This window comes from Carassius gibelio, chromosome B6 (assembly GCF_023724105.1).
Source record: "Carassius gibelio isolate Cgi1373 ecotype wild population from Czech Republic chromosome B6, carGib1.2-hapl.c, whole genome shotgun sequence".
In the NCBI taxonomy this organism is placed as follows: Eukaryota; Metazoa; Chordata; class Actinopteri; order Cypriniformes; family Cyprinidae; genus Carassius; species Carassius gibelio.
Window position 1 is genome coordinate 21,546,030 of NC_068401.1, and position 16,173 is coordinate 21,562,202.

A 16,173-nucleotide genomic window follows, 5' to 3' on the forward strand; every position below is an offset into this window, starting at 1 on the left:
ATGAAAAAAAAAGCATCCTGGAATTGTTCACCATCTTCCTCGTTCACTCACAGAGGAAACCACTGGAGCTCCGAGCATCACTTTGAGCACAAAGTAAGTAATGATCTCCTGTTACAACAAATTCACAACTTGTTTGACACAAACAATGACAACTTGACTGCTGTTAGAGAATGTTTCCCAGATAATTAGCATCAGTTTTTCATGAGTGTCTGTTACTTAGCCAACAGGACTCACTGCACCCACTGCCAGGTAATGCTTTGAAGTCACATAGGGAGATTAACCTGTATGCTTATTAACAACAAATACACCTTTTCTATGGATTTAGTGGTCTTTCTGATGATGGAATATGGATACAAAATTTTTAAAAGTATGGTATCCCAATAAAAACATATTCACCCCTCTGCCATTTGGTAGAAAATATAAGAGCATCAAAAACAGCTCTAGTAGATTCAGAGACAGCTTCTATCCTCAAGCCATCAGAATGGCTCAGAATCAGAGATATATCCTATAAGAAGCCTGTATTTGACTAGCTTTCTCTGTCTTCTGTCTCACTGATAGAAAAACTTGAGGGGGGGGGGGGGGGGATGGGGGTTGTCACTCTTGCCTGTCTTCAAAACTTGAGAGCCCTGTGTCTGCCTCTTCGGCAACGCTGTGGAAAACTTTGCTCAGCAGTTTTCCGTGGCACAGAAGCCGACTCTGGTCGGTCTGATGGTGATGATCTGCTTAAAGTCAAACAAGCCCAATGATTCAATGAACCATTCATAAATAATCATTTACTTCACTCCTGAATGAATCAGCCATTCACTGTAAACCCTAATGTTGTAATTAATAAAGAAATCAAGTTAACATAACTTCACATTACTTATAACACCAAGTTTTGCCATCAAAACTTAAACAGGTGTGTTTAAATTACTCATTGGCAGTAAAAATCTTTTGAATTAAGATTTTAAGTGTTATTAACTCAGAATTTCCATTTATTTAAATTATTCGTACGTCCCTGTTTAAAAATGATTGGTCGCGCTTGAAATTCTGCCTTGACAACAGCGCCGATTGGCCAATATAACACAAGGCGGGAATTGTTTGTCGAATTTGCTGAAGACGCAGCACTGACTGCGGTTCACAATCATTTGCAGGAACACCTGAAAGAAGAAATAAATAATACAGTTTAAAGTTAAATAGGTAAGTAAAGGTTTAAACGCAACGCATAAATATACACACGTTGTTTTTTTATTTCCTTATACGTTTTATTGTCATATTATTTGCATGTTGAAAATACTTTTCCGTTTTACTCTGGCAGCGGGCCAGCTGCACAGTGCACAAGCAGTCAGACAGGCGTTAAAGCAGGCGGGAAGAGAGTCGTCGTGAAAGACCCAGAGTACGCTGGTAGGTAGAATAATGGAAAAATATATATTTAAATTTTGCTTAGTTGCCTTTGAGTATTTTCGAGTTATAAACACGTTCGTGTTACCAACTTTCTGTAAGAACATCTGAATTTCCCGTTTTCCTCCTGTAGGGACAGTAACATTAGCAGGCAGGTGGTTATGAAGCAGACGAGGAGGGGGAAGAGTCGAGGCCACAGGAGTAACGTTACGCTGGTAAATTTTGCTTTATTGTCTGCTATGTTTTATTTTATTTTTTATACAACTGGACTTAAGGTATAAATGCGTTTAAGTTAAAATCCCCTAACATCCAAACATAGCCAATGTTTTACAGACTAACTTAGCGCTGTTGTTTACAATAGACCTAAGCGTGATATTGCGGCTCGAACTTCGAGAAAAATCTATTTCCAGACACTGAAATGTCTCTTTGTGTAATTTGTGAAAGGACGTTTCTTTTATTTGGTGTAAAATTGGGAATACTGACTGAAGTGAATACTGACTTATGCCTAACGTTAATTGTTATAAGAATTTCTTTGGCCGGTATGTTACTAAAAACCGCAGACCTTTTCCTGCCTGCGACACATTTACAGAGATATTATTAATTAATGAATAGTTATGTGGAATGAAATGATAGGTCTATGCAAGAAGCTAAACCTCATATATTACCTTTAATTCACAGCCTCTGCAAACAAAGCTGAATTTGTTTACTACAGTCTGGAACACAAGCGTAAAGATGTATATCAAACTTTGGGAATCTGTCAATCTTCCCGATTTGAGATCACACATGTGAATGTAATTTTGCTTTTTTAAACGGGTTGCAACATTATGGATAGCAGCAAGTATCATTTTGATGAACAACACAACAGACCCATCTCCCCCTGACAGCCTGGAGCGCAAGCACCCTGATGTGTGGTTTATTTACAACTAGCAGGATGTGCAAAATGGTACTTGCTACTATCCTTGATGCTGCAACCTGTATAAAAAAGTAAGATTGTTCACATGAGTGATCTCAAATTGGGAAGATTGAGTTTTCACATATTCCCAAAGTTTGATATATCTTTACACTCGCACTCCAGACTGTAGAAAATACACTCAGGGCTGTTTGTACAAGGTAAAGGTAATAATGTTATAAATAATGTTGCTTGCATAGACTTATCGTTTCATTTCATAAGACACAAATATATCATCAGGAATCACAATTATTGATTTTGTTTTGCTTGTACACGTTTTTTGACAATCAAAGGGATGGTTACAGTTGACTTTCATTATATGAATAGCCAAAGACAACAGTTTCAGCTAAAAATCTCCCTTAATGTTCTCCTAAATAAAGTCGCCCACATCTTGGATGGCTAGAGTGAGTAAATTGACAGCAAATTTTTATTCATGAATGAAAAATCCTTTTAAATGTAAGTAAATAAATAATTAACCTTTTTTTAATTAATACATTTTTGTACCTTTGACTGGAATTAACTTGTTATCTTAAAAAATAATCAAGCACACCATGCATGCATGTTGTTACTTTCCCCTTCTTAATTTTTTCAGGTCTACGTAGAGTTTAATAGGATTGCTGGTAAGATCTTGAAAAGGGAATTTTACGAGACCCTTGACCAACATAGTACATGGCTCTTGGACATTTTCAGAGCCAGAACGGGAGTTGCTGGTCAGCTTTTGATGAACCTTCTGAAGCAACAAAGGTTAGTTAGAAGTCCCAATAATTTATCCTAGATATATCTTAGAAGATAGTAGATTGATTCTTTATAAACTGCAATATAGACTTCATAGTTGATCTCTGATTAAATGTTAAAAGGCTATAATAATGTATTATTATCAAGTGGTTGGATTTAATAAAATGTTATTTTTTTCACACAAGCTATCAGAGCCAACTGAAACTGAACTTTGGTGCTTCAAGGACTACCCCTTTGGTTTGGAGATGACTCCTGCTTTCTTTAAGATGTGTTTGGTAAGTGTTCCAAGGAGAAAATGTCCAAAAGACACCCTCTCACCCTCTATACACACTCTAACACATTCACAATCTCGGTCATTCACACACACTATATCAATCTAAAGGGTTAATTCACTCAAAAATGAAAATTCTGTAATTCATTGACTCACCCTTGTGTCATTCCATCTTTAAGACACAATAGATTTTTTTTAATGATATTCTGTAACTTTCTGTCCCTCCATTGACATCCAACACAACTACACTTTCAAGGATGATAGGAAAGACTTTGTTGCAGTACTCTGTACTACTGTACTCCAGTGGTTTAACCTCAATTTTATGAAGCAAAACGAGTGCTATGTTTGTGCAAAAAAAAACATAATTTACCAGTGTAATTGTTTATCTGCAACGCCCATTCAAGACAGTATCTCATATAGCACCACAACATGTGAGTTTTGTATTCATGTGAGAGCAGACGTAATTGCGTGACCGTGCATTGGAGATTATATTTTTTTATAAGTTGTACTTTTTTTTTTTGTTGCACAAACAGATTACTTGTGTAGCTTCATGAAATTGAGGTTAAACCACTGGAGTCACATGGATTACTTTAATGATGTCTTTCATACCTTTTTGGACCTTGAAAGTGGTAATTGAATTGGATCTCTAGTATTGATATTGATGCAGTGTATGTGAGACATAGTGTGAATGTGTAATAAAAAATGAAAATTCTGTCAGTAATTACTCACCCTCATGTTGTTCCAAACCTGTAATACTTTCGTTCATCTTCGGAGCACAAATTAAGATATTTTTGATGAAATCTGAGAGCTGTCTCACTCCTCCATAGGTTTCTATTGTAATTGTAACTTGCCGGCCCAGAAAGTTAAAAACATTGTTAAAATAGTCAAAGTGACTACAGTGCCTCAACCTGAAGTTTATCAAGCGATGAGAATACTTTTTGTGCGCAAAAAAACAAACAAAATAATGTCTTTATTCAACTATACATTGTCCTCTTTGTTTCTCTGAGTGAGTTCAAGTAGTCTAACAGTGCAGCACTTCTGGGTTGTACGTCAGAACGTAGGCTCACTATTGGCCAGCATCACACACATGACCAGCGTGAGCCTCCGTTCTGATGTACAACCCAGAGGCGCTGCGCTGTTACATAGCGTAACGCTACGCTTGATAAATTTCTGGTTCAGCCACTGTGGTCACTTGTACTATTTTAACATGTCTTTACAAACTTTCTGGGCTGGCAAGTTTAAATTACAGAGAAGCCTATGGAGGAGTGAGACAACTCGGATCATCAAAAATATTTTAATTTGTGTTCCGATGTATTACTGCGTTGAAACAACGTGAGGGTGAGTAATTACTAACAGAATTTTAAGTTTTTTGGTGAACTAACCCTTTAAGTTGCACCTTTTTGAAATGAGGTGCAAGGGCACAAGATGGGACAAGATGGGTCTCCCTCTTCGATTGAAATCGTAATCGAGGGAAAATTAGTGATGGACAATCTACATGACCTTCCTGAAGAAGCAACGTGCCTTCTGTTCGGACTTCTATATGCATTGCACCTGAGTTACCCAAAGTCACTGGGATACATGTTTGACTTCATTCAGCGGATTCTACTTTCCTTGGGGCAGAAAGACCTGCAGCCTAAAACACAGTCGTTGGCAAACCAGCTGTTTGGCTAAAATCGAGAAATTGCTTGGCGCACTTTTAATTGCAACACATTTACATTAAACATGGTCTTTTGAAAATGAGACTTAAAAATATGAGCTTAATGTTGTTGTTTTTTTTTAATGTGAGTGTAATGTTCTGTAAAAATGTAAGCTTACTGTTAAACATGAGCTCAATATTTTAATGTGACTTAAAAATGCAGCTTGCTGTTAAAAATATGAGCTACTGTTTTCTAAAAATGTGAGCTTAAGTGCTGTTCAAGTGTCTAAATGTGACTTAAAAATATGAGCTTGATATTAGTAATGTTTCTTAAATTAATGTTAAGTGTATAAACCAAATAAAGCTGTTAATGGAAAAACAATATTTGTATTAAATCATTAAAACAAGTAAACCATATAAAACTCAAAAATTTAAGTTAAGTCTATTTGCCTTTTTAAGTTATCTGTACTTGAACATTTAAGTTAATTCAATGAAGAGACCAACATTAGGTCAACTCAATTGAATTGAGTTGTCAATTTTGCCATTTTACCAAATGTATTATCACTTTTGACCAACAGGTGATGCTGTAATCAAATCATTTTGGTGTGTTCTGCGTGAGAGACAATAACACACAAAATGTTTGCAGAGATACAGGCTGAAGTGTCATTTTGTCATGCCTCAAATTCATCACTGTGGTATGCGAAAAAGGTTTTGTCTATCGACACAAAATATTTGCACATTGGTCGCCTCAGTTTACTCTGGTAATGTGTTACCTCCTCTATAGCCTATCCAGGAAAGAATTTTGGTCTAATATGAACAGTACCGCTGTTCTCCTAAACCTGTTTGTACAATTTTAAAAAGGCTTCTTCAATAAAAAGATATATATATATATATTTTTTGTTTGTTTGTTTGTTTGTTTATTTATAAAAAAAAAATCAATATATAAAATAAATTTTTCTTAGCAATAGAAGCTATTTACACTAAGTGCAAAGAGCAATGGATTCTATTTACACTAAGTGAAAATAGAAGCATTTTTAGTGATATGCTATTTACACTAAGAGCAGATAGTGATAAATTCTATTTACTAAAATAGCAGGATTTGCTTCTATTTATACTAATTAGAAATAGTGGCAATTATCTGCACCTCATTATCGTACATTATAAAACTGTATGCAGTAATAACGTATTGAGTTATTACTGCAAATAACTAAATACGGGACTGAGAAAGCTGTACTGTTCATATTGAAACTTTTAAAAGTTTTTAATTTATTTATTTATTTAGTTTAGTTTAGTTTATTTGAGCTGTTCAGAATCATGGTTGTTACAGAAGTCATAAACTTACACAGTAATGGAAGCTCAAAAGGAGTAGGCTGAAGCAAGGAAGCTTATATGCGCCTACCCCTATGTACAATACTCTCAGTACCCATGGATTTCACATTTGTATTCCCAATTGTAACTTAATAAATAACACTGCATTTAACAATATATATTACATTGATAAGGTTACCATAAAATGTGCAAAATTCAAGTATATCATTTTCATACCCAGGCACACATCACCACGAGCGTGCACCTGTTTATGAGTTACATTTCCAACCATACTATCAGTAATATAAACGTTACAAATTGCAGCATTTGAAATGGTTAGAGCTTGTAGCTACATTCCACATCCAATGTATATTGTCACAAGCGTATAGGGATAACTGTACAAACTGTGTTTGAGTTACAGGATATATCTATTGTACAAGCAGCATTTCTGATACTGCATTAATAAGTATCTTCCATAAGGCATTATGTCGTGAAGGATAACATTAATACAGAATCCTGTATACTACTAGAAAATTTACACCCACTGTTAGCAAAAAACAATCATAACTGGCACAACTGACATGACCAGTCTCCACATTATTCACTTCTTTCAATTATCATTATTATTATTATTATTATTATTATTATTATAGTAATTTTTGGTTAACCATATGTTCATTATAATTTTTATCAATTCTATAATTCAAGTATTAGATTCAATAGTATCACATTGCTAAAACTATTGTGTAGAAACACTTTTTCTTATACATATTTTGTCTTGTTATTACCTTGTTATCATTATCATCTCCATAGCAACTGGGTGTACATTTACAGCATTCATTTTGATGATGATGATGATGATGATGATGTGTACCCTGTCTTGTGTTGTGCATTAAAAAGCCAGGGCATGGGCTCGTTGGAAGTGGATCTCGGCCCCATCCAGCAGGCCCGCCCAGCTACCCTAAATAATTGTCTTAGCGGGCGATGTTTATAACCTTTGCTGTGTGATGCATTTAAAAAAACGATGTTTCATGAGCCAGTCTAGAGGAGGGAGCCCTTCACCCGACGGGTCCATGTCTCGTCTTCCCTAATTCTCTTTTGTCTATCGTGTATCGTGATAGTAATGACAATGGTAATAAACAGCATTATTTTAACTCAATTTCCTCATTTTAATTATGACAGATCATGTGGAGACATTGGTGACAGTAGTTGTATCAGCACGATATGATATATTATACTCATTTTAATAGATAGTGACAGAAATCCTGCTTAGTGATTACATTTGACATATTGCCTTAAGATAATTATCTTAAATTGTTTTTGAATTGATGAACATTTACAGCACTTTTTAATTCATCCTTTAAGTCATTCCATAAGTTCACACCTCTTCGAGTGACACATTGCAAATTATATCCGCCTTCTCTGTTGGTGAATAAATGTTGGATGTTGCTAGGAAGTTGGTTAGCTCTAGCTTTAAATACAATTAAAAGCACTTTTAGTTTGATTAAATCCTCAAATTTTAGAAGGTTAGATTTTATAAACAGTGTGTTGGTATGGTCCCTGAAATCAATGTTGTGCACTATCCTAATAGCTTTTTTTTGTAGTTTAAATACAGTCTGAAGATGGCTACTGTAGGTATTTCCCCAAATCTCTGTGCAGTAACTGAGGTAAGGTAGTATAAGCGAATAGTACAAGATAAGGAGAGCTTGTTGGTCCAATAGATATCTACACTTGCCCATAATAGCAATATTTTTTGCTAATTTATTACGAATGCTGTTTATTTGTGGTCTCCAGCTAATATTGTGTCTAAGAATCACTCCTAAGAATTTATACTCTTTTACTCTTTCTATTTCAACTTTGTTAATTTTGATTTGAAACTGTACATCCTCCTTACGTTTACCAAATAACATCACTTTTGTTTTCATTATATTTAATGATAATTTGTTTTGATTGAACCATTTTTTAAGTTTTTCTAACTCTACTGTGATCTCATTCACAATTAGCTGAAGATTTTTGCCTGAGTATAAGATTGTGGTGTCGTCGGCAAATAATATAAATTTAAGTTTAGGCGATACATAGCACAGATCATTAATGTACAACAGGAACAATATTGGTCCCAGTACCGAACCCTGGGGGACTCCACAAGTAATGCTCCTACATCTTGACCTTTGCTCACCTACCTGTACAAATGGCTGTCTATCAGTTAAGTAAGACTTCACCCAGTTATATGCAAGACTTCTTATCCCATTTTGTTGTAGTTTCTGTAAAAGTATTTCATGGTCTATAGTATCGAACACTTTTTGGAGATCAATGAATATACCCACCGAGTACACTTTGCTGTCAATTTTGTCACTTATATATTCTATTAGATCAATTAATGCATGAGCAGTTGACATATTTTTTCTAAAACCGTATTGACTATCGTGAAGTAAACTATGGCTGCTAATAAAGCCATTCAGGCGTGCAACAAAAATATTTTCCAATATTTTTGATAATTGAGAAAGTATAGAAATAGGTCGATAGCTTGTGAACTGATGACTATCCCTGTTTTAGTAAATTGGAATGACCTTTGCGATTTTCATGAGCTGAGGAACTTCTCCATTTAGAAAAGATGTGTTGCAGATATAGGTTAGAGGTGTTGCTATATTACATATTACTTTCTTAATTATGGCCATATCAAGGTCATTCCAATCTGTAGACTTTTTATTTTTATCTTGATGATTTCATTCTCATTTGTTGCAGTCAAAAACATTGAGTGTGCAATTTTATTTGTGCAGCCAGCATAATTATAATCTGAGGTGGCAATCTTTGATGCAAGTTCTGGACCGATGTTAACAAAAAAAAACATTAAATGCGTTAAATTTATCCATATTTGTTACTTTTTGTTCATTTTAAATCATGTTATCAGGAAACATGGCATATTTATAATCTTTATTAATTACATTATTCAATACTCCCCAAAGACCTTTCATATTATTTTTATTTTTCTCAATCAGATTATCTGTAGTACAGTTTCTTACAAGTTTTTATAATACTTATTAATTTATTTTTGTACTTTTTATATTTTACTTCTGACTCTTTTGTCCTTTTCCGTATAAAATTTTTATATAAGGTATTTTTTTTTTTTTACACGCATTTAACAATCCCTTTGTCATCCATGGACTTGTTTTATTCATCTGCGTATATGTATATGTTTTTACAGGGCAGTTTTGGTCATATAAGTTATTAAATGTATTAACAAAATTATAATATGCTTTGTTTACATCATTTTCTCCAAGAACATCATCCCAATTTTGTTTGGACAGGCTTTGGTTAAGAGTATTTATTGACTGTTCAGATCTTAGTCTGATTTTCTTTGTTATTGTTTTACTTATCTTTTTTGTTTTTATTCTTTTTTCATAGGATATAAAAATTGGTAAGTGATCGCTGATATCATTAACCAGCAATCCACTTGATATATTAGTATTCTGAATATTTGTGAATATGTTATCGATTAAGGTAGCGCAGTGTGCAGTAATCCTTGTGGGACGCGTAATTGTTGGATATAAAGAAAGACTGTACATAGTATCTATGAATTTTCCAGTGGGTCTATGCAATTTTGATTTTTGATTTAAGTACACAGTACATTTGGAGAACTTCACTTTTTGTGTGTGGGAAAGAATTTCATTAGGCTGTATACAGGTGCATCTCGATAAATTAGAATGTTGTGGAAAAGTTCATTTATTTCAGTAAATTCAAATTGTGAAACACATGTAAAACATGAAAATATCAGAAAACATTTGGCGTATCATAAAAAGGAAGATGTGACAAAGAAGACCTAAGACAGTTGAGCAATTAGAAGCCTGTATTAGACAATAATGGGACAACATTCCTATTCCTAAACTTGAGCAACTTGTCTCCCCAGTCCCCAGACGTTAGCAGACTGTTATAAAAAGAAGGGGGATGCCACACAGTGGTAAACATAGCTTTGTCCAAACTTTTTTGAGATGTGTTGATGCCATGAAATTTAAAATCAACTTATTTTTTACCTTAAAAATGAAACATTTTCTCAGTTTAAACATTTGATATGTCATCTATGTTGCATTCTGAATAGATATTCTATATAAAATATAGACATTTGAAATTTCCACATCATTGCATTCTGTTTTTATTCACAATTTGTACAGTGTACCAACTTTTTTGGAATCAGGGTTTGTACTCAATACTTGGTAGGGGCTCCTTTTGCTTTAATTACTGACTCAATTTGGCGTGGCATGGAGGTGATCAGTTTGTGGCACTGCTGAAGTAGTATGGAAGCCCAGGTTTCTTTGACAGTGGCGTTCAGCTCATCTGCATTGTTTGGTCTCTTGTTTATCATTTTCCTCTTGACAATAGCCCATAGATTCTCTATGGGGTTCAGGTCTGGTGAGTTTGCTGGCCAGTCAAATACACCAACACTATGGTCATTTAACCAACTTTTGGTGCTTTTGGCAGTGTGGGCAGGTGCCAAACCCTGCTGGAAAATGAAATCAGTATCTTCATAAAAGTTGGTCAGCAGAAGGAAGTATGAAGTGCTCCAAAATTTCTTGGTAAACGGGTGTCGTGACTTTGGTTTTTAAGAAACACAATGGACCAACACCAGCAGATGACATTGCACCCCAAATCATCACAGACTGTGGAAACTTAACAAGGGACTTCTAGCTACTTTGACTATGAGCTTCTCCACCGTCCCTCTAGACTCAAGGACCTTGGTTTCCAAATGAAATAGAAAACTTGCTCTAATCTGAAAAGATGACTTTGGGCCACTGGGTAACAGTCCAGTCCTTAGCCCAGGCCTCTGACATTGTCTGTGGTTCAGAAGTGGCTCAAAAAGAGGAATACGACAGCTGTAGCCAAATTCCTTGACACGTCTCTATGCCTTGACCTAAGTCTCAGTCCATTCCTTGTGAAGTTCACTCAAATTCTGGAATCGATTTTGCTTGACAGTCCTCATTAAGCTGTGGTTTAGGAAACATTTGCAGGTGTATTGAGTTGATTAGCTGATTGGTATGTCACCATATTCTAATTTGTTGAGTGAATTGGTGGGTTTGTTGTTAAATGTGAGCCAAATTATCATCATCATCATCATAATTAAAAGAACCAAAGACTTAAACTACTTCAGTCTGTGTGCACTGAATTTATTTAATACACAAGTTTCACAATTTGAGTTGAATTACTGAAATTACTGAACTTTTCCATGACATTCTAATTTATTGAGATGCACCTGTATATATGATGTTTAATCTGCCTGTGTGGTCAATTTCAAACCAAACAGAATTTGTTTTAAAACTGTCACGTTTCATTAAATGAAAATTGACATAATAATCTTGACAAACTATATAATAATTCTAAAGGTCTAAGCCTCAAGCATCGATGATATATTGCTATATATGTATTTGTGTTTGTGGCTGCATCTGTATGACCACACATCAACGTGTATTTACTGACTGCATGACCAGCTATCAGTGTGAATGTTGTCTATATGAACGGCCATAACAGTGTGACTATTGACTATATGGCAGTACGAGTACGAGTACCATCATATGGCCAGTGTTCTGACGATTTGTGCTACCTTGTCAGATTTTGCTACCTCTCATTAAAACAGATGGTAACATAATTTGATAGTGAAAAGTGCTACCTATCAGATTTTGCTTCCAGCATGATATTAATAAGGTGTGAGGGTTTATTAGCATATATACCTGCCCCATCCCTAAACCTGCCATTACAGTAGGATAAATAAGGGGGGATGGGGGTACTAGAGAGTCTCAGAAAAATAGCTGCATGAATCAAATTTTTCATGGTATCTTCAATGTTCTCCAGTAGCTACTTTTTCACAATGATTATGAAATATCTCTATAAAAACGTTTTTATTTAATGACAAATTAGCCTTATTAAACAAACTAAACTTTATTTATTTATTATTATTATTATTTTATTTATTTTTTTACATTCTGGGGCCTGAAATGGAGGAATGTGGTTTAATACTGCTCATTATAGTGTGTCTTTAATCATGTGTTTTTGTGCTGGCACCTGGCACTATGACAATAAAACCGCCTGTAGTTGGAAGCAAATCCCTGTTTAAATAAATGATTTATTGAATCATTCAAATTAAACGATTCGTTCAAAATGGCTGATTCAAATAGAAACTTAACAATTAAGTGAATTGACCTTTGGATTGCTGGCTTACATGATTCGATATTTTGTTTTGTTTTGTTTTTTTGGCAAAGTCTATGACATAGCCTACTCATCAGCTTTCTCAGTCCCTCACAGTCATATACAGCACAATTACATTATGTCAGGGGAAATAAATGTCTTTAAATTCCAATCAAGGAAAAAGCATACCCTTTGTTGTCTCCTTTTTAAAGAACTTCAAAAGTTGCACTTGAACCATTTTGCACTTGCTCCATCCAGCTTGTGCACAGCTTGTTACAGGTTTTGATTGGCCAGTCGCCGTTATTTAGTTTGTGAATGATCCTAAGTAGAGAATTTTAACATTTAATTTGCATGATAAATTTTGCATAATACACAACATTAATAATCTAAAGAGGATGGTAGTTTTACAAGGGGGGTGCATGTCATTTCTTCCACCGGGGGATGCCACATGATGTAGTAGACAGCACTGAGTCTGTATATAAAAACAATAAAAGTCTATGTAATGTTCCCTTATTTAGATAACTAAGTGAACCTGTGTGTGTGTGTGTGTGTGTGTTACAAATTTGACACATGAAAGTTTAAAGATTTTTTTTGTGGCAGTTCAACTTTAGACTTATTTTACGTTTCACAATTTATTGCATTTTAAATATGTCTGGGGCAAATAACTTTTTATCATGTGCAGCTTTTCTAGAGCACTGACTGACAAACATTTTATTTTTATTTATTTTTTTCAGAATCGTGAGAAAATGGTGATCTCAATGCTAAGCAAAACAATGACAGCTAAATCGTGATTCTTATTTTAAACAGAATAATGCGAATCAGGTATAGGCTGTGCCTAATTTGCTAAGACAGACAGACAGACAGGCAGACAGACAGACAGACAGACAGACAGACAGACAGACAGACAGACAGACAGACAGACAGGCAGACAGACAGACAGACAGACAGACAGACAGACAGACAGACAGACAGACAGATAGATAGATAGATAGATAGATAGATACTTGATAGGTTCCCAGTGACTGTTACGCGCATCCTGCATCTTTGTTTGAATATTGATTCAAATTCTTACTCACCAAAGCATGAGTTGACGAAGCCGTACCACATGCACCCGTGTTTCCCCACCAGCCACCTGCCGCGGATACTGGCCGCGAAGCTAAGCGTGGTTCCGAACAGACAGACGAGCATGTCACTCACACTGATGTTGAGCAGAAGCATGTTTACAGGAGTCCGCAGGGTCTTGAATTTACAAAACAGAACCAGCACGATGAAATTGTTCAGGATCCCGAATACCAGAATAGATCCCAAAATTACGGCGACCACATTGTGTCCCGTCCGTGACAGTTTCTCAGCCGGAGTGTCGCTCCAGTCATCATCTAGCGCCGATAGCACGTCCTCATCCGTGCCGTTTGAAGTGTTACTGAAATTAGCTTCTCCAGAAAACATCTTCGCTTCGCTTCGCTTTCTCACTTTCTTGCTTTTTTAAGGTAAGTCAGCTGGTGTTTACTTTTCTTGCACGATCCTAAACTCGGAGCATACCATTCACGAAAAGCTCCGTGAAGAGTTTAAGTTCATGCTGCGAATGTTGTGGTCAAATCTTTGCAATTGTCTTCACAGCGCGAGAATAAAGTTTCAGGGCTCAGCAGCCCAAATAAAAAACCTCCCAGCCCATCACAAACAAATTTGTAAGCTCCGTTTGGTATTCATATCTGAGGATACCGCTATCGCAAAAAGCAAATTCAAGCCTGCCACTAATGTTAATGGTAACTTTTAAAGCAAGTCAACAGGGAAATAAAACACTTTTGCAGATTGTTAAACTGTACGTTAACTACACTATATAGTCAAAATCTCACCGACAGAAGACGAACAAAGGAAGTTCATCTTATCTTGAAATGATGCGGAGTAAATAAGATATGCTCATAAAAATTAACGGTAACCAACAGGCATCCTTTTTGAGACGAAATTCCACTTTCCCTGCTACTGATGCTTTCATCGTCGAAGCTCGCGCATCTCGAGTTTGCCGCCTCTTCAGAGCGCTTGAGAGAGGAAGAGCACGCGCGCGTTTGTGTGGAACAGGCATTGAGAGGACTATACCTAAGTGACGTAAACACTCGATATATGATAATCATGCGTAATATTTTACGTTACAGTGTTATAGGCTACATGGAGGCTATATGTACATAGGTATTCTTATTGGACTTATAACAATGACATTGGTTGATATTGGTTTATTGTCTTCGTGTTTCATCTAGTTTTAAAAATTACATTGATATTGAAATCTTTGCTTGGTGGTCACCCTAAAAAAAAAAAAAAAAGGTAAGGTAAGTGGTTACAATACATTTATTTTAGCTAGAATTAAATAAATCAAAATGACTAACTTTCAAAAAAAAATTTATTTTTTATAAACGTAACTAAAATAAATTGTTTGCAACCACTTACCTTAAAAATGTTTGATAATATTCCTCACAAATTCTATTTATGTGATAGTTATTATTATTATTATTATTATTATTATTATTTTGACTTAGGTGTTTGAGGTAATTGATGTTCAATGAATTTTGTTTTATTATTATTGTTTATTTAATTTGTAGTTTTCTTTGACAGTAGCACACATCTGGTTTTAATTTTTTTATTTTTATCGATTATTAATATGAGTAGATGGTACAGTAATTCACAGTTAGGTCTCCGTAGTGTTATGATATATATTCACATATTCACATACTGTTGCTGCAGTGGTGATGAGAGAACACGCTTGAGAAAACAAACTACATCTAAAATACTGGTTACAAATTATGGGCCACTTTCTAAATATTAAAAGTATACAGCATCTTATTACTATATACAAATAATATTATAAATAATATTATATGTCCTGTGTCTAATGCACCAAGTGTCCAATGCACACTTAAATCATTGAATCGCATCGTTAACTTTTATGTCAATGCACTGATGCAAATTGGTAAATCTTACCACCCCTAATATGGCCTGGACACTAGGGGCAGATCCAACCCCAGGACACATACATCAGGGCCATTTATTTCCACACTGTAGAATTTATGCAGCTCAAATAATAAATTCCATTTAATTTACTCTACCCATTACAGGTACCAACTGTAACATTAATCAGTAAATTACTGTCTTCCGAAACTACTCGAGTGCATTATAGCATATTATATTGTGAAGTGTACACATATTCAGGCAGAAACCAAGGATTTATGCATTAACACACACATACACACGCACTGACAGCCTTATCCTAAACTTGAAGGTGTTGCCTTCATTAGTCAACCAGTTGCAACGTTTTCAAGTTTTAAGCCTTAAAATGGAACCTTACACAACAAGGTTTCTAGAATACTTTATTTGAAGTTAAATCGTTGTTATTTGTTCTTGGACTCTCTTGGTTCCAGAAAGCTATATGGTTAGCTGAGTTTGGAGCCTCTCCTCACAACTTTCAGTTACATCCCTTGGTTTTGCATAATATTTAATTGATCAATAATTGACCAACTCAACTTGTTTATTTATTTAGTAATGTATTCTTTACTCATTTAATTGGTTAGTCAACATTTTCCACAATGTACAGATGTTAGGCCTCATATGCACAGAAATCACAGGCAGCCACAAAACAAGATAACGTTATACATAGGCCTCCACAGGCGAACCTCCACTGTCAGGTCCTAGGGTACGCATTTCTGGCTTGTAATTTTTCAGAGCTGTGCTTCCACT

General features: G+C 35.2%; 1 protein-coding gene and 1 long non-coding RNA gene across 3 annotated transcripts in view; one reads left to right on the top strand and one right to left on the bottom strand.

The window, feature by feature from the left end:
* The window catches only part of tmtops2a (teleost multiple tissue opsin 2a), a 43,010-nt gene extending 28,542 nt beyond the window's left edge, over positions 1–14,468 (bottom strand). The window contains exon 1 of the mRNA XM_052559036.1: positions 13,527–14,468. Within this exon, the coding sequence (XP_052414996.1) occupies positions 13,527–13,896 (370 nt within the window). The 5' untranslated portion in view covers positions 13,897–14,468. The remainder of the gene's footprint in view (positions 1–13,526) is intronic.
* On the top strand, positions 809–3,448 carry LOC127959717 (uncharacterized). 2 transcript variants are annotated; one of them, XR_008154285.1, is made up of 5 exons: positions 809–1,179; positions 1,298–1,383; positions 1,514–1,595; positions 2,922–3,073; positions 3,250–3,448. It is a non-coding gene; the product is annotated as an uncharacterized LOC127959717 (long non-coding RNA). The 2 variants fall into 2 exon arrangements; XR_008154286.1 differs by having other exon boundaries at positions 1,520–1,595.
* Positions 14,469–16,173: the final 1,705 nt, after the last annotated feature.